This window comes from Jaculus jaculus, chromosome 15 (genome assembly GCF_020740685.1).
Source record: "Jaculus jaculus isolate mJacJac1 chromosome 15, mJacJac1.mat.Y.cur, whole genome shotgun sequence".
Lineage (NCBI taxonomy): Eukaryota > Metazoa > Chordata > Mammalia > Rodentia > Dipodidae > Jaculus > Jaculus jaculus.
Genome location: NC_059116.1, coordinates 60,950,585 through 60,978,300, shown reverse-complemented (window position 1 = coordinate 60,978,300; position 27,716 = coordinate 60,950,585). Strand labels below are relative to the sequence as shown.

At 42.5% G+C, this 27,716-nt stretch overlaps 1 protein-coding gene across 1 annotated transcript in view; it reads left to right on the top strand.

The window, feature by feature from the left end:
- The first annotated feature begins 13,526 nt into the window (after positions 1-13,526).
- Arl5b (ADP ribosylation factor like GTPase 5B) overlaps positions 13,527-27,716 on the top strand; it is a 38,382-nt gene continuing 24,192 nt past the window's right edge. The window contains exon 1 of the mRNA XM_045134884.1: positions 13,527-13,629. Coding sequence (XP_044990819.1) covers positions 13,584-13,629 — 46 coding nt within the window. The 5' untranslated portion in view covers positions 13,527-13,583. The remainder of the gene's footprint in view (positions 13,630-27,716) is intronic.

Sequence of the window (27,716 nt, the reverse complement as noted above, 5' to 3'; positions counted from 1 at the left end):
TTGGTGATATTATCATGTCCCTTTTATCATTATATTTTTCTTACTTTGTAAATTTAAAATATATTCATTCTCAAAATGCATAGAGCAATGTTACCTCTTCTTTATCAAGGATTACACTGATATTAGTTTTAGAAACATTATGGTTCTGGGCTGGAGAGATGGCTTAGCAGTTAAGGCTCTTGCATGTGAAGCCTAAAGTCCCAGGTAAAATTCCCCAATACCCATGTAAGCCAGATGCACATAGTGGTGCATGTGTCTGGAGTTTGTTTAAAGTGGCTGGAGGCCCTTGCATGCTCATTTTCTCTCTCTCTCTGCCTCTTTCCCTTTCTCTTTCTCTCAAATAAATAATAAAAACTTTATGGGGCTGGAGAGATGGCTTAGTGGTTAAGACAATTCCCTACAAAGCCTAACAACCTGAGTTCAATTACCCAATACCCACGTAAAGCCAGATGCACAAAATGATACATGTATCTGGAGCTCATTTGCAGTAGCTAGAGGCCCTGGAGCACCCATTCACATTCTCTCTCTCCTTGAAAATAAATTTAAAAAAATATTTTAAAAGTTCTGGGCTGTTGCAGGGTGTGGTGGCGCACGCCTTTAATCCCAGCACTCGGGAGGCAGAGGTAGGAGGATCGCCGTGAGTTCAAGGCCACCCTGAGACTACAGAGTTAATTCCAGGTCAGCCTGGACCAGAGTGAGACCCTACCTCGAGAAAAAAAAAAAAAAAAAAGTTCTGGGCTGTTCATGGTGGCACATACCATTAATTCCAGCACTTGGGAAGCAGAGGTAGGAAGGATTGCCATGAGTTCAAGGCCCCTGAGACTAATAGTGAATTCCAGATCAGCCTGGGCTAGTGCTAGGCCCTACCTCCAAAACCCAAAACAAAAGTTAAAAAAAAAAAAAAAACACTGAAGGGAGGATCAGGGAGATGGCTCAGCAGTTAAAGGTACCCACCTAAAGCCAGACAAGTGACACATGTGTCTGGCATTCCTTTATATCAGTAAGAGGCCTATCATGCCTATACACACATATGGTAAATGAATAAAACAAATGGATAGTTTAAGAAAAAATTAACATAGGTACTTGGTTTCTAGATGCTACATTAAAAAAAAGCTCTGAATTTTCTAGAAGGTATTTTACTACAATTTGATATATAATCAATACAAATGTACAATATGAACAGAGGTAGGTTTTGTCTAACATATCAACAAACAGCATTATTTCTGTGTAGATTATATGCTACTATATTATGTAAATAATAATTTCTTTTTAGTCAGAGTAAATTTTCTTTCCTGTGTACAGTTGGTAAAAAGTTCAAATATATAAATATCCAAATAATTTTTCAAGGTAGGGTCTCACTCTAGCCCAGGCTGACCTGGAATTTACTATGTAGTCTCCAGGGGGCCTTGAACTCTCTGCAATCCTACCTCTGCCTCCCAAGTGCTGGGATTAAAGGCATGCACCACTACGCATGGTTCAAATAAATTTTTAGTAGGAATTTTTAAAACTTTTTGTTGACGAAAAGACATAGATTTGCAGACTGGGTTAAAAAGCAGGATCCTACAATTTGTTGTCTTCAAGAAACTCACCTTTCTACAAAGGATAGACATTATCTTAGGGTGAAAGGTTGGAAGACGGTGTTTCAAGCAAATGGGCCTAGAAAACAAGCAGGGGTTGCTATCCTAATATCAGACAGGGTGGACTTTAGTCCGAAGTTAGTCAAAAAAGATAAGGAAGGTCACTTTATATTGATTAAGGGCACACTCCAACAGGAGGACATTACAATCCTAAACATATATGCACCTAACATGGGGGCTCCCAAATTCGTCAAACAAACACTATTAGAACTAAGGTCACAGATAACACCAAACACGGTGGTGGTGGGTGACTTTAACACCCCACTCTCATCAATTGACAGGTCATCCAGGGAAAGAATAAACAGAGAGGCATCTGGACTAAATGAGGTCATAGAAGATATGGACCTAACAGATATATACAGGACATTTCATCCAAAGGCTGCAGAATATACATTCTTTTCAGCAGCACATGGAACATTCTCTAAAATAGACCATATATTAGGACACAAAGCAAATCTTAACAAATTCAGGAAAATTGAAATAATTCCTTGCATTCTATCTGACCACAATGGAATTAAACTACAAATCAGTAGCAAGAAAGGCTACAGAGCATACACAAAATCATGGAAGCTAAACAATACACTACTAAATGATGAGTGGGTCAATGAAGAAATCAAAAAGGAAATCAAAAAATTTATAGAGTCAAATGATAATGAGAACACAACATACCAAAATCTCTGGGACACAATGAAGGCAGTTCTAAGAGGTAAATTTATAGCCTTAAGTGCCTATATTAAGAAATTAGAAAGGTCGCAAGTAAACGACCTAATGCTTCGCCTTAAAGCCTTGGAAAAAGAAGAACAAGGCAAACCAAAAAGTAGTAGACGGGAAGAAATAATAAAGATTAGGGCAGAAATTAATGAAATAGAAACAAAAAGAACAATCCAAAGAATTAATGAAACAAAGAGTTGGTTCTTTGAAAGGATAAACAAGATTGATAAACCCTTAGCAAATCTGACCAAAAGAAAGAGAGAAGAGACACAAATTAATAAAATCAGAGATGAACAAGGTAACATCACAACAGATTCCAGAGAAATTCAAAAAATTATAGGGACATACTATAAAAGCATATACTCCACAAAGTATGAAAATCTGAAAGAAATGGATGATTTCCTTGATCTATATGACCTACCTAAATTAAATCAAAATGAGATTAATCACTTAAATAGACCTATAACAAACATAGAGATCCGAGCAGTTATCAATAATCTCCCAACTAAAAAAAGCCCAGGCCCGGATGGATTCACTGCTGAATTTTACCAGACTTTTAAGGAAGAGCTAACACCATTGCTTCTTAAGCTTTTCCAGGAAATAGAAAAAGAAGGAATCCTACCAAACTCCTTCTATGAGGCCAGCATCACCCTGATACCAAAACCAGGCAAAGATAGAACAAAAAAAGAAAATTACAGACCAATCTCCCTCATGAACATAGATGCAAAAATTCTCAACAAAATATTGGCAAACAGAATACAAGAGTATATCAAAAAGATCATTCACCCTGACCAAGTAGGCTTTATCCCAGAGATGCAGGGATGGTTCAACATACGCAAATCTATAAATGTAATACATTACATAAATGGGTTGAAGGACAAAAACCACATGATCATCTCATTAGATGCAGAGAAAGCATTTGACAAAATCCAACATCCCTTCATGATAAAAGTCCTACAGAGACTGGGAATAGAAGGAACATATCTCAATATAATAAAGGCTATTTATGACAAGCCTACAGCCAACATATTACTAAATGGGGAAAAACTGGAAGCTTTTCCACTAAAATCAGGAACAAGACAAGGGTGTCCACTGTCTCCACTTCTATTTAATATAGTTTTGGAAGTCTTAGCCATAGCAATAAGGCAAGAGACACACATAAAAGGGATACAAATTGGAAAGGAAGAAATCAAGTTATCACTATTTGCAGATGACATGATTCTATACATAAAGGACCCTAAAGACTCTACTAGCAAGCTGTTAGAGCTAATCAAAACCTACAGCAATGTAGCAGGATACAAAATAAATACACAGAAATCAGTAGCCTTCGTATATGCTAACAACAAACACACAGAGGATGAAATCAGAGAATCACTCCCATTCACAATTGCATCAAAAAAAATAAAATACCTTGGAATAAACCTAACTAAGGAAGTAAAGAATCTATACAATGAGAACTTTAAGACACTCAAGCGAGAAATTGCAGAAGACACTAGAAAGTGGAGAAACATCCCTTGTTCCTGGCTTGGAAGAATCAATATCGTGAAAATGGCAATCTTACCTAAAGCAATCTACACATTTAATGCAATCCCTATCAAAATTCCAAAGGCTTTCTTCATGGAAATAGAAAAAACAATCCAAAAATTCATTTGGAATCATAAAAAACCTCGAATATCTAAAATAATACTGAGCAACAAAAAAGAGGCTGGTGGTATCACCATACCTGATTTTAACCTATACTACAGAGCCATAGTAACAAAAACAGCATGGTACTGGCACAAAAACAGACATGTAGATCAGTGGAACAGAATAGAGGACCCAGATGTAAGCCCAAGTAGCTATAGCCACCTGATATTCGATAAAAATGCCAAAAATACTCAATGGAGAAGAGACAGCCTCTTCAGCAAATGGTGTTTTGAAAACTGGATAAATATCTGCAGAAGGATGAAAATAGATTCTTCTCTCTCGCCATGCACAAGAATTAGGTCCAAATGGATTAAAGACCTTAACATCAGACCGGAAACTTTGAAACTGCTAGAGGAAAAAGTAGGGGAAACCCTCCAACATATTGGTCTTGGCAAAGACTTTCTAAATACAACCCCAATTGCTCAGGCAATAAAACCACAGATTAACCACTGGGACCTAATGAAATTACAAAGATTTTGCACCGCAAAGAACACAGTGAAAAAAGCAAAGAGGCAACCTACAGAATGGGAAAAAATCTTCGCCATCTATATATCTGATAAAGGATTAATATCTAGGATATACAAAGAACTCAAAAAGTTAACTAATAAGGAATCAAACAGGCCAATCAAAAAATGGGCTAAGGAGCTAAATAGAGAGTTCTCAAAGGAAGAAATACGAATGGCATATAAGCACCTAAAAAAATGTTCTACGTCACTAGTCATCAGGGAAATGCAGATTAAAACTACATTGAGATTCCATCTCACTCCTGTCAGATTGGCCACCATCATGAAAACAAATGATCATAAATGTTGGCGGGGATGTGGAAAAAAAGGAACCCTTCTGCACTGCTGGTGGGAATGCAATCTGGTCCAGCCATTGTGGAAAACAGTGTGGAGGTTCCTAAAGCAGCTAGAGATTGATCTACCATATGACCCAGCTATAGCACTCCTAGGCATATATCCAAAGGACTCATCTCATTTCCTTAGAAGTACATGCTCAACCATGTTTATTGCTGCTCAATTTATAATAGCTGGGAAATGGAACCAGCCTAGATGTCCCTCAACAGATGAGTGGATAATGAAGATGTGGTACATTTATACAATGGAGTTCTACTCAGCGGTAAAGAAAAATGAAGTTATGAAATTTGCAGAAAAATGGATGGACCTGGAAAGTATTATACTAAGTCAGGTAACCCAGGCCCAGAAAGCCAAGCGCCACATGTTCTCCCTCATATGGGGATCCTAGCTACAGATGACTGGGCTTCTGTGTGAGAATGAAAATACTTAGTAACAGAGGCCAGTAAGTTGAAAAGGAGACATAAAGGGTGGAGAAAGGAAAGGAAGAGGATACTTAATAGGTTGATATTGTATATATGTAATTACAATGATTGTAATGGGGAGGTAATATGATTGAGAATGGAATTTCAAACGGGAAAGTGTGGGGGTGGGGAGGGAGGGAATTACCATGGGATATATTTTATAATCATGGAAAATGTTAATAAAAATTTAAAAAAAAAAAAAAAAAAAAAACTTTTTGTTGACAACTTCCATAATTACAGATAATAAAACATGGGCATTCCCACTGCTCCCCAACTTTCCGTTCACATATCCACCCCCTATCATATCCCCTCCCCATCTCAATTAGTTGTTTTTCTTTTTCTTTTTTTTTCCTGAGGTAGGGTCTCAGTCTGGTATAGGCTGACCTGGAATTAACTATGTAGTCACAGGGTGGCCTCGAACTCACAGCAATCCTCCTAACTCTGCCTCCCGAGTGCTGGAATTAAAGGCGTGTGCCACCATGCCCAGCTTCTTTGATTTTGATGTCAATATCTTTTTCTCTTATTACGAAGGTCTTGTATAGGTAGAACAAAGAACTGAGAGGTCATGGATATCTAGGCCATTTTGGGTCTAGATGATTGGACTGTAAGCAGTCCTTCCCTTCCTTTGGATTTTGCATTCTTTCCACAACCTTTTCTGCAGTGGACCCAGAGCCTTGGAAAGTGTGATAGAGATATCCCAGTTGTCGGGAGCCATTTTGGCTGGACTTGTATCCATAGTCCTGGGCTTCTGGCTTCAGGACATTAGCAAAACCATAACAGCCTTCCTGTAAGTAAGATTGTGCATCTTCAGTGTCAGGAAGCCATCTGGCAGCAAGACATTAGCATAACCATAACAGCCTACCTGTAAGCAAGATTAGGTATCTTCAGCCATTTGGCTGGTAGTTTGTACTGAGAAATGATTGAAATGCAAAAACTCTGTAAGGGAAGGTTTTTTGATAAGGAACTTGTAAAGCTCATAAAATCTTTGTCCATGAAAAAACTGTTTGTAAAAAGATATAAAAAGGAATGCTGTGAAATAAACCGCGTCTTTAGTCCTGGCTTGAGGCCTTGCTTCAGCCCTGGACTGGGATCCATGCTTTCACTCTTTCTTCTGTCTTTCCTTAATCCTCACTCCCCATCAGGCTCAAACCCTTTCAGCAGGCAGACTCAGGCACCCAGTGATGAACACTCCTCTGTTACTGCTTCTCAGCATTGTGATGCCTTTAAAAACATTATTTTTATTTATTTATTTGAGAGCAACAGGCAGAGAGAGAAAGAGGGAGAGAAAGAGAGAAAGAGAGAGAGAGAGAGAGAGAATGGGCACATTAGGGCTTCCAGCCACTGCAAACAAACTCCAGACACGTGCGCCCCCTTGTGTATCTGGCTAACATGGGTCCTGGGAAATTGAGCCTCGAACCAGGATCCTTAGACTTCACAGGCAAGTGCTTAACCACTAAGCCATCTCTCCAACCCTGTGATACCTTTTGAGTCAACCCAACGGTCACTACCACCTGAAAAAACAAGCCTCTCTAAGCAAAAATGAGAGTGGCATTAATATATGGCAATGAACATTAAGAAAAGTGCTTACAGAGCAGTTTGTTAAGCATAATAAATGCATTTAGCCAGATAATGGCAGATGTTACTCTCCTGAGCTTATGATCTCCTTGCCATAGGCTTTTGACTAGGTTTTCTGTACAAGGTATGTATTCTTTCTCATGGAGTCGTTGGTTGCCGCCATAACAGACATGCCACTATTGTACCTATTGGCTCATTTCGCCTAGCTGGTCAAACTTAAGGTTTGCAGTGTCCACTGCTGTTTATCACCATTGATGAGGTCTCTCTCCCATAGGGCCACATGTAGGATAGCTTTTTTCCAGCTTTCTGTCAGCTGGCCCACAGGAAGGAGGTTTTCAGTTGAGCTCCAGCTCAATTTCTCAGTGACCTTGTAGCCCAAGCATGTGCAGTCTTCAGCAATAGGTTCTTAACATCTATTTCTGGTGGGAAACTTGGCAATGGCCTGTAATGTTTGGAGTGGGGCATCAAAGACCTCCTTGGCCTCACTGGAAGTTATCCCATCCCTGGAACTGAAAATTTTCTAGTAACAATCTATGGCTTCTGGATGTGCAATTATCCAATAAAGGTTTCCACGTGGCTTATTCATAACATCTTGCATTTTGATTAATCCACCTTCCAGCCTTCCTTTACTCAGTCCCATCCCTTGACCTCATTTAGGCCATTGCATCCTCAGTAATCTGTTAATCTACTTACATACATACAATACCCCAATACCCTCTGCTTAAGTCCTTCCCTCTCCTCCTTCCCTTATAGCTTACTGGCCTCTGCTAAGGTAGTGAGAAGAGTCCTTAGGATATATGCCTAGGAGTGCTATAGCTGGGTCATGTGGTAAATCTATGTTTAGCTGTCTCAGGAACCTCCACACTGATCTCCACAATGGCTGTGCCAGTTTACATTCCCACCTAGAGTGTAGAAAGGTTCCTCTTTTTCTGCATCCTCAGCAGCATTTATTGATATTTGTTTACTTGATGATAGCCATTCTGACAAGAATGAAATGAAATCTCAAAGTAGTGTTAATTTCCATTTCCCTGATGGCTAAGGATATAGGACATGTTTTTAGATGTTTACAGGCCACTTCTATTTCTTCTTTTGAGAACTCTCTATTTAGTTCCATAGCCCATTTTTTATTTATTTATTTATTTATTTATTTATTTGAGAGAGACAGGCACACAGAGAGAAAGACAGATAGAGGGAGAGAGAGAGAATGGGCGCGCCAGGGCTTCCAGCCTCTGCAAAGGAACTCCAGATGCGTGCGTCCCCTTGTGCATCTGGCTAACGTGGGACCTGGGGAACCGAGCCTTGAACCGGGGTCCTTAGGCTTCACCGGCAAGTGCTTAACCGCTAAGCCATCTCTCCAGCCCCATAGCCCATTTTTAATTGGGTTATTTCAGTTCTTATTTACTTTTTTAGTTTCTTTGTTTATCCTGGCTATTAATCCTTTGTCAGATGTACACCTGGCAAAGATTTTCTCTCATTCTCTTTGCTTTACTCATAGTGTCCTTTGCTGTGCAAAAGCTTTAACTTCATGAGGTCCCACCAGTTGATCTGTGGTTTTATTTCCTGAGCAACTTGAATTATATTCAGAAAGTCATTGCCTATGCCAATATGTTGAAGGGTTTCCCTTACTTTTTCCTCTAGCAGTTTCAGAGTTTTAGGTCTCATATTAAGGTCTTTGACCCATTTGGACTTGATTCTTATGCATAGAGAGAGATAAGGGTATATTTTAATCCTTTTACATATAGATATTCAGTTTTCCCAACACCATTTGTTAAAGAAGCTGGCTTTTCTACAATGAATTTTTTGTTTATTTTTATTTATCTGAGAGTGACAGACACAGAAAGAGGCAGAGAGAGAGAGAGAGAATGGGCATGCCAGGGCCTCCAGCCACTGTAAATGAACTCCAGACACATGCACCACCTTGTGCATTTGGCTTATGTGGTTCTTGGAGAATTGAGCCTTGAACCGGACTCTTTAGGCTTCACAGGCAAGCACTTAAACACTAAGCCATCTCTCCAGTCCATACAATGAATTTTTTTTTTTTTTGTCAAAAATCAGATGGCTGTAGCTGCCTGGATTTACATCTGGGTCCTCTATTCTGTTCCATTGATCTACATCATTGATCTACATTTGTTTTTATACCAGTACCATGTTGTTTTTGTTACTATGGCTGTGCAATGTGTCTTAAAATCCAGTATGGTGATACCACCAGCCTTATTTTTGTTGTTCAAAGTTGTTCTTGCTATTCAAGGTTTTTTGTTCTTCCAAATGAATTTAAAGATTTTTTTTTGCTATTTCTGTGAAGAATGACATTGGAATTTTGATGGGGATTACATAATTGTGTAAACTGCTTTTGTAAGATTACCGTTGTCACAATATTGATTCTTCCAATCCAAGATCATGGGGTGTCTTTCCATTTTCTAGAGTCTTCTGCAATTTCTGTCTTGAGTGTTTTAAGGTTCTCATTGTAGAGATCCTTCACAAAAAGGCACTGTAAATCAGGAAACCTCAAAAGCAACAAAACTTAACCCTAAAAAACAACTTATTTAAGAAGGGTAACGCTGACCAAGAGTACGTCAATCAAATCTAACACACAACCTGCCCTGACATGAAAGGTATAATTAGCACTGCCAGTGAAGGCCTATATACCTGGATTTGGAGCAGTATTGACCCAGTGTAAGTAGGCTTTGTTATGTTTTGGGATGGTTTCTGGTCTCACCTGTGCTCAGTGCCCACCTGGGTCCCTATTTCTTGTGCTGTGGGCTCGGCTAGGCTGGTTGGCTCAGTGGGTCCACTATTCTGATCGGCTGTGCTGGATGCTGTGTGGTGACCAAGATCCCTTCCAATCCTGAATTCTCAAGTGGCTCCTATTGCTAGGGGCTGGTGGAAGGGAGGCTGTAAAGAGTGCCTGCAGCTCCAGAGCTGTTCAGCTGGTCCCATTTGTCTTCTTCAGGAAATGCTCAGCTGACCCTTATTGTCTTCTCCTGTAGTTTCTTTCTTTTTTTTTTTTTACTTTGTGAGGCTGGTGTGTATGGACAATCTCTTTACCTTGGTTCTACTCCTGCTGCCTCAAGCAGGGCCAGGTGCATGTGTGACTCTTCGCAGCAGGCCACTGGGGCTGCAGCTGGACCTGATTCTGGCTGGTTGTGTGGTTGCTAGAAGTTCTGAGTCTCTCCTTCTCTGCTGTGGCTGATAATCCCTTATACACCTTCACTTTTTGGTCGAAGAGTATTTTGTGCTGTTTTTCTGCTTATTCCCCTCCCCCCCCCCCCCCCCCCCCCCCCGGCTGCTTTGTTGTGGCCACTATGCTGCTATCTTAACTAGAAGCCACTAATAGAAATGTTTTCAATGGCAGAGAAGGCCCATTGTCAGGTGATTTTTTCATAGTGATGTTTAAAGTAAATGTAAACTTTAACTGTTCGGTATAAAAATGTTAGACATTTGAAATGAGTACAGTAGAACTGCCAATAGCCCTGCTCAAGTATACCCACTCCACTTACTTGATAATGAACAAATAATTAAAATTCACTTTTTTGTTGTTTTTGCCCTCCTCCCCCCTCCCTAGGTAGGGTTTCACTCTAGCCCAGGCTGACCTGCAATTCACTATGTATGTCAGCATGGTCTCAAACTCACAGTGATCCTCCTACCCCTGCTTCTCCAGTACTGGTATTAAAGGCATGTGCCACCACACACAGCTTAACATTCACTTTCTCTGTCATAAGCTCCAACTCATAAAAACTACAGGTTGTTCTTTCAGAGCTCTGCATTTTAATACAGATACTGACTCTAGAAATCTAAATATCAGAAACAGAATATGCTTTCTATTTGTGTTTAATAACTGAAGAATCTGATGTTTAATGATAAAGCTCCGAGTAAAAATGTCACTTTCTGGGCTGGAGAAATGGCTTAGTGGTTAGGGAGGTTGCCTGCAAAGCCAAAGGGCTTAGGTTCAATTCCCCAGGACTCACATAAGCCAGATGCACAAGGTGGCACATATGTATACAGTTCATTTACAGTGGCTGAAGGCCCTGGCATGCCCATTCTCTCCCTCTCTCTCAAATAAATAAAATTAATAGAGTTAAAATTTTTTTTTAAATAAATGTTTAAACAGTCTGGCATATTGGCACATGCCTTTAATCCCAACAGTTGGAAGGCAGAGGGAAAAGGATCACTGTGAGTTCAATGCCAGCCTGAGATTACATAGTGAATTCCAGGTCAGCTGGGGCTAGAGTGAGGCCCTATGTCAAGGCAAAAAAAAAATGTTTGAATGACCACAAACTCATGTATACTTATGACCCAACTGATAGCCATTAAAGGTAAGCTTGCACAGCCTCACTATATCCCTTTTCCTCTCTGTGGGAGATTGGAGCATTTTATCCGGCAGCTAAGTGTGCAATGAGTCTGAACTGTAGCACTAAGGGCATCATGGGCCCCACACTTCGTTTTCGTATGGGCAATCATTTAGCATGCTATGAAGCCACCCTTCCAGTGTTAGAATCACACCACCTTAGCCCATCATCTCTTTAGTTAGGCCTGTGCTGCCAAGTGGTTTCAGGAACACATTTGCCTTATTTGGGGGCATGAGCCTTTTCTTTCAATGGGTAAGAATTTTGATTTGGGACTGACAAACACACTTAATGCTCCGATTAGAAGCAGTAGGCAATCAGTTGGTATCTGGATACAGGCAGTCTATATGTTCACATAAAAACAACTGTCATGTCAAATGGAGTAAATTTATTTTGAAGGTAAATATGAGCAGATTTAGGCTATCCAACAGTTTTTCTCTTTTCTTTTTAAATGAGATAGAGTGAGAGGTAGAGAGAGAATTGGCGTGCCAGTCACTGTAATGAACTCCAGAGATGTGTGCCACCTTGTGTGCATGTGTCACTTTGTGCGTCTGGCTTAGGTGGGTCCTGAGGAGTTGCACACGGGTCCTTAGGTTTTGCCGGGAAGCGCCGTAACTGTTAAGCAGTCAGTCCAGCCCTTCCCACCCCTGCCCCGTACTTTTTTAACACATTTTTGGAACCATCGAATAAGCAAGTTACAATAAAGCGGGGAAGTCTCTGCTAAGAACTTTGTTATCTAATGGCATTCTTGTTACATTCCAAAAGATTTACCCTTGACAGTGTAGGAAAAAACCCCCGCAGGGGGTCCCCCACGCTCTGCCCAGATAAGGCGACACCCCCAAATCACTCACGAGAAGCGGTCTTGATGCAAACTGCAAGAGGATTTTATTCCAAGCGCGCTGGGGCCCACAGTCACACACCTCACAAGGATAGAGGACTGCAGAGCCCCGAATGCAGGAACAGGGCAGTTTTTATAGGGTTTCTAACAAAGCCTGTGTATTAGACCAATCATTATTTAATATTAGGAGCCCCTGCAGGGTGTTAGCCAGTCAGTTTGTGCCACCCCACAGTTTCTAAGCCAATTAGTTTACTTTGCTCAAGCCCCTCATGGACCAATCACTCTCTTATGACCTTGGTGGTCAGCGTTTGCGCAGGTCCTTAGGTGGGAGTAGCAGAGTGTGGTACCAGTCTCCTGTGACCTTGGGGGTCAGCACTTGTGCAATTCCTTAGGTGGGGGTAACAGAGTATGGTATCAGCCTCCTATGGCCTTGGTGGTCTGAGGCAGGCTGCTACAGCTTATGGTGCAAGTTACTAAGGCTTACAGTGTGGGCTATTAAGGCTACTAAGGCTTACAGTGTGGGCTATTAAGGCTTATGGTGCAGGTTATTTACAGAAACTAAATAAGTGGTTTACTTTATTACTCATTTCCCATCCTTGAGGGCTATCTCATGCCCTTTTTACCTAGTTTTATATTAGGAGTGGGCTCTGATATAATGAGAAGAGGGATTCTTTACTTGCTTCTAACAGAGAGTAAAGCCTGGAGTTTGAGGTATGCAGGTGGCCCGCTTAAGCTCCCTTTGGAGCGTGATAGTATTTCTAAGCTTCTGAGTTCTTGGGCCTTTCAACAGTAGCAACAGTACTAAGTTAAGCCGAGGTGGGGAATGAGAGGTGATTTCAGGAGGTCAGGACAGTCCAAGGTAGGCGAGCTATGGACCTGCACGACTCCAGCTCTCCAAGCACAGACGCTCTGTCAGTCAACCTTGCAGGAAGGGTGGCGCGGATGCCGCTCGACCTGGGAGCTCCGGCGCGCACAGCCTGCTCTCCGGTCCCGGGGCGCGCGGGGGCGGGGGGCGCGCGGGGGCGGGGGCGCGCGGGGGCGGGGGCGCGCGGGGGGGGGGGCGCGCGGGGGCGGGGGCGCGCGGGGGCGGGGGCCGGGACGGGGCCGCGCGCCCACAGCTCCCACGCGCCGCTCGGCCGCGCACCGAAAGCGAAACCTGGGAACCGCCACGTCGGAGGAGAGGGCTGACGTAAGCGCGTCGTCGTCACGTCGCGTCTTCCGGCGATGGGCGGGCCCGGGCGGGGCGGGGCGGGGCGGAGGCGGGGCGCGGGCCGCCGAGTCTGGGCCGAGTAGGTGGGCTCCGCCGAGGGACTACGGGTCGGCGTTGGGCTCAGCGGCCCGGACACAAAGGACTCTCCGGCGGGGACGCGGCGGGGCGGATCGCGGCTCCCCGAGCGCCCGGGCCGGGTGGGCTTGGCCGCGGCCCGCCGCCGGTGCCGGCACCTGCTGCCGAGCGCCGCCGCCCCGGGCTCACGATGGGGCTGATCTTCGCCAAACTGTGGAGCCTCTTCTGTAACCAAGGTGAGCGCCGGCGGCGGCCGGGCTGGGGCTCGGGGCGGAGGAGGGCGCGGAGGGGAGGGGGCTGCGGCGCGCCGCACCCGCACCCGGACCCGGACCCGGGCGGGCGGGCGGGCGGCCTCCGGACGCCGCGCGGCCGGCCCCGCGCCCCGGAGCTCCGCGCCGGCTCGACTGTCCGCCCGAACCGGACGCGCTCCCGTCCTTGTCCGTACGAAGCACGGAAAGCCAGCCTGCTTCGCCTCCGCGCTCGTGCTTGTGCCCCTTCGCTCGGCCCGCCCCGGCTCCTGCGCCCGGCGCTGGCTTCAGTTCTGCCCGCTCGCCCGCAAGCCCCGGTCCTTGCGTCCACCCTCCGGAGGTTTTGAAAGAAAACCCAGACTAGAAGCGTCTTAGGGCCGAGTGAGATGTTGCGTGCCCGTAACCAGTCTAGAGCGAGTTTGGGAACCGCCAGAAGTTGCAGGTCCACACACCAAGTTGTCAGACCTGTTGTGGCTCGGATGCTGTGCAGAGACCGAAGGGGGCTGCAGCAACACCTAGGCACTCTTAACAGGTTCGCTAGTTGTGGAAGCCAATTTTAAGTGAAGTCATTTTGTCAGGCACGATTTGTTTTGTTTTGTTTTACGACGGTTCTAGTACGTTACTGTTAATATGCGAGTCGTCTTTCCTGGATGTAAAGTCATGAAAAGAATGTAAATAGCTTTAAGACCACTTGTTCCGTAGGTTGATAATAACACTGAAATAGTATTTTTTTTCAGGGTTATTTATATAAAACATTCAAGCGCACTCAACGTGTGTATATGTATGAAGGTACCACAGACAGTTACCGTTTTTTGTTTTCTTCCAGGTAGGATCTCACTCTAGCCCACGCTGACCTGGAATTCACTGTGTGGTCTCAGGCTGGCCTTAAACTCAAGGCCATCCTCCTGCCTCTGCCTCTGCTGGGATTAAAGTCATGCGCCGCCGTGCCCAGCAATTGTGACTTCTTAAGTATTTCAAAGTGGCCAGAGTTTAACCCCCCCATGGACGTTAACCATAAATTTAATGCAGTTTTTTCCAGCAACTTACATTTTCTAATCCTTGTATGAATTTACAATGTAAATGTGTATTTTAATGTATAATAAGAAGCATAAGGATGGATATCACCTATCATTCCCCTGAATTTAAGCAATAAAAATCACCAGTGGTTCTTCCCTCACACCCTTGACTACTGCTGTTTCCCTGTGGGTTTTTTTTTCTTTTTTTTGATGAATACATAATCAGACTGGGAAGAGGAAAAAAAAGATTAAAAAGGAAAATTACAGAAGATGATGAAAAATGCTCCTGGACAACTTTTATTATCACATAAGTGTTCAAGTTTCCTAAATCCCCATTTCTTCTTAGAACTTTTAAAAATTACTGTATTTATTTGAGAGAGAGAAAGAAAGAGGCAGAGAGAAAGAGAGAGAATGGGCATGCCAGGGCCTCTAGCCACTGCGGGTGAACTCCAGATACTTGTGCCAACTCTTGCTTCCAGCTTTACGTGGATGCTGGGGAATCGAACTTGGGTCCTTTGACTTTACAGACAACTACCTTAACCACTAAGCCATCTCTCCAGCCTTCTTAGAGTTTTTATTTAACGTTCCTACTGAAGATTTAGAACTAGTGGTTATTTTATCACTTTATTCTCATTCAAACAACATTTTCTCATAGTCCATAGATCACTATTCAAAATTAGACCTAGGAGAGACTAAGGTTAAGAACAAACAAACTTGGTTCTCAGACAACGCAAGTTTAGTTAGACGAGCACTAAGAAAGGCAATGCGGTAAGTTACTTAACAGACGTTTGTGAAAAAACAAAATGGTGATGGCACCAAGAAAAATGATGAATGGTTCTCAGGTGGATCCGGAAGACTGCCAAGCAAGGTGTACTGGAACTTGTTGATGAGCAGGGCTTAAGGAGGCATACCAAGTAGAAGGAATAAACTAGGGCATGCTGTTGTAGGAGAAGAAACAGAAAGAGAGGATTGAAAGAAGCTGGGTGCATTTATGGAAGCTGAAAGTTCAAGGGAGTTTAGTTTGACTTTACTACCTCAGCCTGCTTGTTGCAAAGTTTTAAGAGATGGGATTGGTGAGGAATCCAGGTCCAGGAAGCCAGATCCCTGAGGGTTTCAGATGCTGGCTGAGACATTAAGCTGACTATTGAAAGCAGTGGGAGCCTTTGAAGAGTTTGGTGATTAGATGTTTGCTTAAAGCAGAAGAATGATGGGATCAAACTCAAATCTTTGTGTCTTTGTGATTTTTGTTTTCTGAATGAACAAAATTACCTAGGAATTCTGGCATTTTCCTTTTTTTTTTTTTTTTTTACCACTATAAACATGCTATTCACAGCTACCTGATTTTAATTATGTGTTGGAGCTACATGTCCTCATCTCCACTCTGCCAGTTAAATCACAATGGGGTGGAGAGGGGTGGGCATCAGTGCCAGGGTGATTCAGTGTTTGCTCATTTTATGGACTTTCCAGAACGCTTATCTTTCATTCAGTATTTCATCACTCTTGATTTACATGTGTGTACTTACGAGTCACAAGCATCTTTAGTGGAATACCTTTTGAGGAGGAAGTATACTAATATGCCAAAACACATATTGTCTAAGTAAAACAACTTAAAAATAAAATACTGGATTTTTTTTTTCTAAGGTAGGGGTCTTGCTTTAGCCCTGGGCTGACCTGACTATGTAGTTTCAGGTGGCCTCAAACTCATGGTGATCCTTCTTCTGCCTCCCTCCCCAGTGCTGGGATTAAAGGCCTGTACCACCACACCCAGCTGGAATTTTGTATTGCTTCATTTTATGTAAGAAGACTGATGAAATAATTTCAAAACCTGATTAACTTTGCAAATATTATTTTATATCTCTATGGCTTGTGTGGATATTTATAAAATGTGTACTTGTGTGTGTGGATGGGATCTTTAAGATTATCTTATTTGATTTTTTTAATGTTTTCTCTTAATTTTCATAGGTATGTCTTTGTGATGTAACTGCAAACACATTCTCAGACAGGGCTTCATAGTTCATTTTTATTTTTTAATCATTTTTATTTATTTGAGAGCGACACACAGAGAGAGAAAGAGTCAGAGAATGTGCGCGCAGGGGCCTCCAGCCACTGCAAACAAACTCCAGACATGTATGCCCCCTCGTGCATCTTGGGGAACCGAGCCTTGAAGTGGGGTCCTTAGGCTTCACTGGCAAGCGCTTAACCGCTAAACCATCTCTCCAGCCCCATAGTTCATTTTTATAACCAAAGAACATCAGCCCAATTTTGTTATTTTGCTTTAATCAGTGAATTTCGTGTTATCATTTTGAGCACTCATTTTAACTTTTTTTTTTTTTTTTTCTTTTCGAGGTAGGGTCTTGCTGACCTGGAATTCACTGTGTACTCTCAGCGTGGCTTCAAACTCATGGTGATCCTCCTACCTCTGCCTCTTGAGTGAATGCTGGGGCTAAAGGCATACACCACATACCCAGCTCTCATTTTAATCTTTTTTTAAATTTTTAAATTATTATGTTTATTTAGGGACATTGTATTTAGTCAGGGTTCTCTAGAGGAACAGAACCGATAGAATGAATTGTATTAAAAGGAAATTTATTGGATTATTTTACGACAGTCCAACAGTAGCAAATTACAGGCCTGAGAGTCAAGGAACCTGGTAGCTGCTCAGTCTACGAGGCAGTCCCAATCTGCCACTGAAGGCCTGCAGGTGTCCTGGAGAGTCACTGCTCTTCAGTCCATGCTGGTCTTAGGTCCACACTGGAAAGTAGCAAACAGCCAGGGGAACTCTTAGCTTCCAGTTCAATGAAATGTTCTTTGTGCCTCCTGGCAAAAGCACTCCCCACTTCGGAACCAAGATCTCTAGGCCAGCAGAGCGTAAGGTTGCGGGAACAAGAAGCAAAAATTTGGCTAATGGGTCACTTGGGATGATGGTAAGTGGACCATTCCCATTTTCACCCCTTGATTCCTGGACCCGTGAATCCAGGCTACAGGGGAAACAGTGCCATACATAGGAGGCTGATTCAGAGCATATACAGACACTCCCCCAGCCTTCCAAGCTGTTGCCACCTAGTTGGCGCTGTAGCTGTTTCTTTAAAAGGCCATTCCACTGTTCTATCAAGCCAGCTGCTTCAGGGTGACGGGGCACATGGTAAGTTCAGTGAATTCCATGATCATGAGCCCACTGCCATACTTCCTTGGCTGTGAAGTGAGTTCCTTGGTCAGAAGAACGCTGTGTGGAATGTCATGATGGTGGATAAGGTGTAGCAAGGACAGACTGGAACAATGCAAACTCAACCACCATCAAACAAACATCAAACTTCTTCAGTTCAAGTTCCATATAACCAGAGACTGACAGTTTCCAGATTTTCCAGCTCTGCCCATCCAACTGGGTAGAGTAGCTAGGGAACACTTCCATCCTAGGCCAACAGTGCGCTCTATGCTAGGCCTTGCATAGTCTTGGATTATCCAAAACATCTTCAGGTCTTCATGCAAACCACGGTCCATCACACAAAGGCTCTTTCAGCCTATCAGGGCATCAAGTCCTGCCTCATGCCACAGCTCAGCAGCGGCACCTGGAACTGTGTGCAATTCACAACCACTCCTCGCATTTTTCATTCATCTGAAGCCAACACCAGATGTACAGGACACAGCCATATTCTTTTTTTTTTCATATTTTTGTTTTATTTTTAAACAATTGGCACACCTCAGCTACTGCAATCGAACTTCAAATACATGCGCCACCTAGTGGCCATGTGTGACCTTTCACTTGCCTCACTTTTGTGTGTCTGGCTTATGTGGGACCTGGAGAGTCAAACATGGGTCCTTAGGCTTCACAGATAAGCACCTTAACCACTAAGTCATCACTGCACCCCATATTTTTTTAAACTACAGCTCTAATTTTTTATTGACAACTTCCATACTTACAATAAACCATGATATTTCCCTCCCCTCCCCCACTTTCCCCTTCACAAATCCATTCTCCATCATATCCTCTCCCCCTCTCTGTTAGTCTCTTCTATTTTGATGTCATTGTCTTTCCCTCCTATTATGAGGGTCTTGGGAAGGTAGTAGTACTAGGCACTGTGAGATCATGGATAATGGGCTGGTTTCTTTCTGGACAATTGCATTGTAGACAGTGTTACCCTTGCTTCTGCTCTTAGATTCTTTCTGCCACCTCTTCTGCCTTAGAGGCATGATAGAGATGCTTCACTGCTGGACACTCCTCTGGTCACTTCTCAGTACTTTGGTGCCTTTTGAGTCATCCCAGAAGTCACTCTCATCTGAAAAGAGAAGCTTCTCTGGTCTAAGTACATCCTGTTGCCTTTTGGGATGGCTTTGGTCTCAGCTATGCTGTGTGCCTGCTTGGGTCCCTCTTTGTTGTGCTGTGGGCTCAGATAGGCTGGGTGGGTGGGTGTGTCACTGCTTTAAAAGCCTGTACAGGGTGCTGTGGGTTTCAGGTGCTTGCTGGTTCTTGTGCTACTCTTTGGGGAGGGGAGGCTGTGGATGGTCCCTGAAGTTGTACTGCTGGTCCCTGCAGTCCTCTTCACTAGAAGCCGCTCAGCTGGTCCTGCTGTTTTCCTCTTCAGGTTTTGTGAGTTTGTGAAGGAGGCTGTTGTGAGTGGAAAAATCCTTTCACCTGGCTTTTCCTACTGCTCAGACAGCTTGGTGGCCACAGCTGTGCAGAGTGGTGTCTCTGCTGGAGCCACTTCTGCCCGCTTCTGTGGTCTCTAGAATATCTGGGTCTCTCCTATTTCTCTGCAGTGGTTGATAATTTCTTATACACCTTTACTTTTCAGTAGAAGCATGTATTTTGTTGTTTTTTTTCCTTTTTTGTTTTTGCTTATTTCCTCCCTAGCGCAGCCATATTCTTAATTCAGTGATGAAATAAACCATAACCTTGAAAAGTAGGTTCCTTCTCCAGCCAACTCTTTCCAAAAGAGTTGGCATTTCTATGGTAGGCTCTCCTTAGGCATCCTTTTCATTGTTTTAATGTAAAACAGTTGGACCATCTTCCTTAAGATTACTAATATGTTTGTCAATAGCAGGTTCAGTAACCTAAGACCAGTCTCAGTACCTGTAATTTTAACTTGCTTGAGGTTTTCCAGCTTAACAATCTTAAATCTTTTAGTCCAATTATCTTTAGCCAAGCACTTCAGTCCATTACGAATGTAACCTTGATCAAACTCTGTGGGACTGGGCAGCAGAACACAGCCAACCTGTATGCCAGTATTTCAGTTCCAATAAAGTCCTCTGTAGTCTTTCCTTCCCCTTAGAACGTTCACAAGCCAAGCCTTGAAGTTCAGTGCTGTCTGCATTAAGTATTCTCAAACTTTTCATCATAATAGTCCATAAAACTTGGCTTACCACTCCAGAAGGCATCTTCAGTTGCAAGCACCAAGTCCATGACTTTTCCTCCAGAACAAAAGTTTTAAAAGACCAACATCTACATGGTCAGGTTCATCTCATCCCACTCCTGGTACCACAGTTTGTATAGGGTTCTCTAGAGGAATAGCCAATAGAATGAATTGTATTAAAAGGGATGGGGCCTCTCCCCTTGGCTCAGCCCAGGCCCATAAAAACTCATTCACAACTGGAAGTTCCCAAGTGGTCAGAGAGCCTGCTCTCCCCTTGCAAAGGTATTTATAACCTTATTGTGGTCTTCCTACTCAGGTAAACTAGAGGGACAACTGATTGGCTAGGGCTAGGGGCTGCCTCAGGTAGAGGCCAGCCCTGACACCAAGTTCCTGGGGCTGAACTTGACCAACCCCAATGTTTAAATCCTACAAAAGACCTCCCTCCCAGGAGGGGTCCTGGTTATGTATGGAAAAACAGGTCTAGGGAACTAGGCAGGAGACAAGAAGTCAGATTTTTTTTTTAACTTTCATGGGCCCAGTCACTCTTAACTGCCTACTCCCTCTCCTTCCCTACTCCCTTGAAAAGCACTCTTAGCTGCTCTTAGAGGAAAGAGGACAATGACTGGCCAGTATTTAACTGCTTCCAGCTGAATAGGGATGTAGACATATGGCAGTTAGAGAGTCTGTCCTGGAGAGAGGATCTGTTCTAGAGGACCCTGAAAGTGTATTGATGGAGTGCAGGAGGATAGTCTTGGAAAAAAATGTTGGGGAGAATGAATAAAAGAAAGGAGTTAATGAGACGTGGTTGGTTACACAGCAAACTGGCCGCCTTCAGGGTTGTCCTTCTTGTGGACTTGTGTAGGCCTTGGAGAGCACTTGAGGGAAGCCAGGTGGATGGAGTTGATTATCCCAGGACTGTCTGAGCACGAGGTGACTGAGATTTTCTCCCGAACTGCTCATCGAATGGCATAGCAGGGTCTGACATGGTCTCTGTGTTCCTGTATGGCTTGTCAAACAGATGAGATATTAGCAGAGTTGTCAGGAATATATATATACAACATTCAATCTTTTTTTTTTTTTTTTCTTTTTCGAGGTAGGGTTTCACTGTAGCTCAGGCTGACTGGAATTCACTCTGTATTCTCAGGGTGGCCTTGAACTCACAGCAATCCTCCTACCTCTGCCTCCCGAGAGCTGGGATTAAAGGCGTGCACCACCACGCCCAGCTAACATTCAATCTTGATAATGACAAATATACCATTTTTTGCAATTTATTTGAGAGAGAGAGACATAATGGGCACACCAGGGCCTCTAGCCACTGTAAACAAACTCGCTGCCTTGTGCATCTGGCTTATGTGGGTCCTAGGGAATTGAACCTGGGTACTTTGGCTTTGCAGGCAAGATCCCTAGCCGCTAAGCCATCTCTCCAGCCCCCAAATTTTAATTTTTGTGAAGTCAGTTTCTAGCAAATACACCATATTTTGTATAATAGCCTTCCAGAGTGTACCTTTTAAAATTTGTCCTGGGGGGTAGCAGGGCCCATAGAGCCATTGGGTGCCAGTAAGGACTGTACAGATATATTTTATGTCTTAGGACTTGTTTGTTTGTTTTGGGTTTCTTTGTTTTTTGAGGTAGGGTTTCACTGTAGCCAAGGCTGACTTGGAATTCACTGTGCAGCCTCACAGCGATCCTACCTGCCTCACAAGTGCTGGGATTAAAGGCATGAGCCACCAAACCCAGCTCTCGGGACTTATTTAGTGCTGTCCTGGCACAAGTTAGAAGGGATTTACCATTGTTCCCAGTATAAGGTCATTTTAAGTTTTTTTTTTCTTCTTCTTTGAGGTTGGATCTAACTGTAGCCCAGGCTGACCTGGAATTCAGTATGTAGTCTCAAGACTGGCCTTGTGATCTTCCTACCTCTGCCTCCCAAGTGCTGGGATCAAAAGCATGTGCCACTACACCTGGCCCATTTTAAATTAAAAAATTTTTATTTTATTTAGCTATTTCATAGGGAAAGAGGGAGAGAGAGAGGGAGAAAGAAAAAGAATGGTTATGCCAGGGCCTCCAGCCACTGCAAACTCCAGACACATGTGCCCCCTTGTGCATCTGGCTAATGTGGGTCCTGGGGATTTGCACCTGGGTCTTTTGGCTTTTTAGGCAAATCACTTAACCGCTAAGCCATTCCTCCAGCCTCATTTTAATTGTTTATGACCGTTTTTCATTTCTGACTGCTCAGTACTTGTCTTAATTTTTCTGCCAGCTAATTTTGCTGTTAATTCTGGACTTTTGCTGGTTTCATACATGAAAAGCAAAATCTTTCCTCTCTTCTAGAACATACATTGAATACCTGTTAAATCCAGTCCATTAATTTCTGATTAAATTTCATTACTCAGAGAATCCTTCTATGCACACTTAATCAAAAATATATTCTTGATATGGGCGTGTTGGTGCACGCCTTTAATCCCAGCACTTGAGAGACAGAGGTAGGAGGATCACCGTGAGTTTGAGGCTAGAGTGAGACCCTACCTCGAAAAAACAAAATAAAATAAAAAGATTCTTGGAGCTGGGTAGGTTGCTAAATAGTTAAAGGCACTTGCTTGCAAGCCTGCCAACCTGAATTTGATCCTCCTCTTCATGAGCAAGCACAAAGATCCAGACTCAAAGTAGCCAGTGCGGCTGTGATCACAGTGTACCTGTGGCTGTGGGAGGTGGAGCCATGCTCCAGTATCAGCAGCAAGAAACGCCCTGTGTCAAAAGAACTGGAAAGGGCTGGAGAGATGGAAGTGAAAATAAAACTTTCTTTTTTAAAAAAGCCAGGCATGGTGGCACATGCCTTTAATCTCAGCACTTGGGAGGCAAAGGTAGGAGGATTGTCGTGAGTTCAAGGCCACCCTGAGACACCATAGTGAATTCCAGGTCAGCCTGGGCTAGAGTGAGACCCTACCTTAAAAAAATAAATAAAATAATATTAAAAAAGAGAAGTAGAAAGAAGAGTATCACCTTGAGATCTTCTGTTCTCTACCCCTACCACACACACAAGTAGTTTTAAAGATAGTGCTCTCACCCTGTCTCAGCCATTCTCAATGAGGCTACTTTGTTTTTAGTAATGTTCATCACTACCTGTACTTGGATTATAAATTTGTTTGTTCTCTTTTTTTATTCTATAGAAATAATTGTTTTTAAGGCATTAATTTTTTCTTGTTGATTATTGTATTCCTAGGGCCTGACATACGTTCTCATATTTGGTGTTAGTTTAAGCCATTTCATTGGCTTTATTTTATTCAGACAAACTTTTTTTTTGAGGCAGGGTCTCCCTCTAGCTAAGGCTGACTTGGAATTCAATATGTAGTCTCAGGGTGGCCTTGACCTCACAGCAATTCTCCTACCTCTGCCTCCCAAGCCACACTGTTGAGTTCTTCAGTGTTGGTGAAGTAGTTTTTTCCTTTTCTCCTTCTTGAGCATTTTGCGCCCTCCCTCTAGTTAGGTTATTCCAATGTTTGTCTTCATTTTCTCTGTATATTTGACTAAGAAGTTTCACATTTACAAGCCTGTGTATAAAGCATGTTTCCCACCTTCCACCTAACAGAAGGTGTATCTGTCACACCAGCCATGTCCTCCTTCTGGCTGGCCTTGACTCCTCTGCTTGGAACACATCTGTCCTGGGCTTAATATAGCTGTCTATCATTCTAGGACTTGCCAAGGCTTTTGGTTTTAGCAAACTCTGTCTGCCTTGTTGTTTTATGTTTAATTCTATGGAGATCCTTAAAACTTTCTTGGAAAGTGGTATTTATTTTCATGATAGGAATTTGGTTAAGTAGAAAGTTTTAATTTATATATTTAAGAGAGAGAGGCAGATAGAGAGAATGGATGCACCAGGGCCTCTAGCCACTGCAAACAAATACCAGGACGTATGGACCACTTTGTGCATCTGGCTTACATAGGTACTAAAGAATTGAACCTGGGTCTTTAAGCTTTACAGGCAAGCACCTTAACTGCTAAACCATCTCTCCAGCCAGAAAATTTTAATTTTTGTGAAGTCATTTTCTAGCAAAGTATTTGTAATGGTTTTGCGATCCTCTGAACTCTCTGCTTCCTGAGTGTCTGGATTAAAGGCATGTGCCACCATGCTTATCTCTCTCCTATTCTTGCATCAGATTTCCTTAGGCCATATCACATAATCCCACTTACTTTAGCTTTAAGGTGGATTTTGCAGTTTGGTAGCTGTGGTAGTTTGATTCATGTGTCCCCATGAATTTACGTGTTTTGAATGCTAAGTTCCCAGCTGAGGGAGACTGTGGACTCAACACCTCCTGGAGGGAGTGTATTGTTGGGGGTGGGTTTATAGATGTTATAGCCAATGTTCCCTTACCAGTGTTTGGCACACTCTGCTGTTGCTATTGTACACCTTATGTTGGTCAGGGGAGGATGTCCACCCATGCCGTCGTTTTCCCTGCCATCGTGGAACATCCCCTTGAGCTTGTAAGCTAAAATAAACCTCTTTTTTTTTTTTTTTTTCTGACAAGCTGCTATTGGTTTGTTGATTTCTACCAGCAATGTGAACCCGACTGCAACAATAGCATCCTGGGACTTTATCTATAAATCTTTTTAAAAGAAAAAAATTTAGTTCTGGGGCTGGTATGTAAAAGTTAGTTGGTATAGATAGAGTACTTGCGTTGATGCAGAAGATTCTATTTAACCCCAGCATCTCATAAACTGGGCATGGTAATGCATGCCTAGGTAGGGAGATCAGAAGTTTAAGCCTAGTTTGGGGTGTATCAAAAACAAAACTAAACATGCTTTCTATTTGTTTTCTTGGGTGTGTCTTAGTTTTTCAAGGTACTGTCTCACTCTTCTGGCTGACCTGGAAATCACTGCCGTTTCAGGCTGTCCTTCAACTCACAGTGATCCTCCTACCTTACCTCTGCCTCCTGAATGCTGGGATTAAAGTGGACCACCATGCTCTCCTGTGACTTCTTTTTTGATTTATTAATTATTGATGAGTGTATTGTTTAGTTTGATAGCTTGATCTTGGTTCCTAAAATCTTTCGTGTTTACAGTATGTTTTTCATAATTTCCATTTTATTTTAAATTTACTGAATTTTTATAGTAGTCCACCTGTGATCTGTTTGGGTTTATGTACCATTTGCACTTGAAAGGAACACATATTATGCACTTATGATGTTTTATAAATGTCTGTGAGGTTAAGACTGTTGTCAGGCTAACACAATCTTTGTACTTTGTTGTTTTTTTGGTGGTTGGGTCTCGCTGTAGCCCAGGCTGATCTGGAATTTACTATGTAGTCTGAGGGTGTCTTACTCTCAGGGATCCTCCTACCTTCACTTCCTGAGTGCTAGGATTAAAGGCAAGCACCACCATGCCCAGCTTTTCATATTAAATTTTTGTAGTATTTATTTGTTTATTTGAGAAGGAGAGGGAGAGAATAGTCATGTTAGGGCCTTCTGCCACCAAAAAGGAACTCCATGTAGATGCACCCCTTCGTACATGTGGCTTTGCATGGGCACTGGGTAATTGAGCCCAGGCAGCCAGGCTTTGCAAGCAACCACCTTTAGCCGCTGAGCCATCTCTCAGCCCAGATCTTTGTAATGTGTACTTCTTACAGGCATCTTATTGCTGAATCTTGTTTTTGTTGAGTCCATCGTAAAATTTGCTCTGTTAATTGGAATCTTTAGTCCTTTAACTATAATGCTTACTGGAATTTATTCTTGTGGTTGGGTTTATGATATAATTGACATGATTATGTGTAACGTCTTTAATTTTGCTCTTTTTTCTCTATTTTTGTTGTTACATTAGTCTTCCTTTTCCACTTTTTTAGGGTTAGTTTTTTATTTCTTTCAGAATTCTGTTTTATTTATTGACTGTGTGTGTGTGTATGTGTGTGTGTGTGTGTGTGTGTGTGTGTGTGTGTGTCTAAGTGCAGATACACAGGTATGTGCGTGCATGAGTGTGTGGAGGCCAACATGGCTTTAGGTTTCGTCTTCAAGAATAGCACTCACTGTTTGGGATCTCATTTGCCCGGAGTTTGCCAGTTCAGCTAGACTGGCTGGCCCCAGGAATCCTTGCTTTGCTTCCCTGGCACCGGGATAGCATGTGAATACTACCATGCCTAGCACTTCTATGGGGATCAAACTCAGGTCCTCATGCTTGTGAGGCAAGCACTTATCAACTGACTTATTTCCCCAACCCCTGTTTATTGAGTTTTTTCCTTTTGTATATTCTTTTTATGTTCCTTTTAGAATTAGGTTCTTCCCTGTTGTGAAGAATGCACACTCAAATGAGAGATACATCCTCCCCTAGTTTTAATGCTGTATGGTTATCACATCTGCAGAATAAAATGCTATGATTTTTGGTACAAACCATCATATATACCTTAAAGTTTTAAGAGGCAGTTAAATTTGATCTCCTATTGGCCCGCATGACTATTTTTGATATTTTCATTTTCCCCTGAGTATAATTACTTTTTAGTCAGGAACTCTAGTGTATTTTCAGTGTAGTGTATGCTACTGGTGATCAGTCTTTCATCCAAAATGTCTTATATTGCTTCTACTCTTAAAATATTGTATGCTGGATGTAGCATCACAGGTCCATTCTTCTTTTCCTTCAGTGCAGCACTGGTGACACCTGTGTCACCCCTTCTCCTGTTAGCACCCCCTCTGCTCCCTGCATGCGTCCTGCCATCTTTCTCCTGCCCGTTTTCAGGATTATCATTTGTCTGTCTTCTCAACAAATTAGCCATTCTGTTGGAATTTTCCATTTGAAACTTTCTGAGATTCTCAACTTGAATATTTTGTTCTTGTTTTTGTACTATTCTAGCTTACTTTTTCAACTTACATTCCTAAGTGATTTTTTCCAAACTGCATAAAATTTATCAGGATGTTTCATAATATATTAAAGATAAGTAAGTATTGTTTTGTGAAACTTTGTTATGTAGGTTCTGCGTCAAGATGTAAACTGTTCTTTAGCTGCAGTTATGGTCAAGACAAGTGTAGAAACCATGGGTTAGATTGTTCGCGCCTTTCTGACCATTAGTGCCTTTAAAAAAAACATTCTAGATAATGAGGTGTGCCAGCTGGTCTTCAGTGTGTTCTTGCTGGAATTTTCTCACCTCACTTTGCTTCAGTGAGCTGGGGAAATACATCTTGGCTATCTCTTTGACCTTAATCTGTTTGTTACTCTGGAGGACCTCCTCAGAATCTCTATCTCTTGTTTTGTCTATATTAAGTTTTTTTGTTTACAGGAGCTTGGTTTCATTCTCCCTAAAGAGTTAGTCCTTTTAAAATATTGTAAGACAACTTTGTTAGGACAGTGGGGAGGCATTGGATGGGGAAATTATCATAGCCAAACTTTTAAAAGTTATTGTTAAACAATTTTTTAAAATATTTACAACTAAGTTGAGGAGATGTTGATATAAAGTATTATCTTTTTTCTTAGGCTCTCAGCTGACAAACTATACATTTATTTTATCTTATTTTTAGTTTTTTTTGAAGTAGGTTCTCTCTCTAGCACAGGCTGACCTGGAACTCACTATGTATTCTCAACGTGGCCTTGAACTCACAGTGAACCTCCTACCTCTGCCTCCTGATGCTAGGATTAAAAGTGTGTACCACCACACTTGACCAAAACTACATATTTTTAAATGTACCTAAAATTCTATACTCAAGTACAAGTGGTGGCACAAGCTTTTAGTCCAAGTACA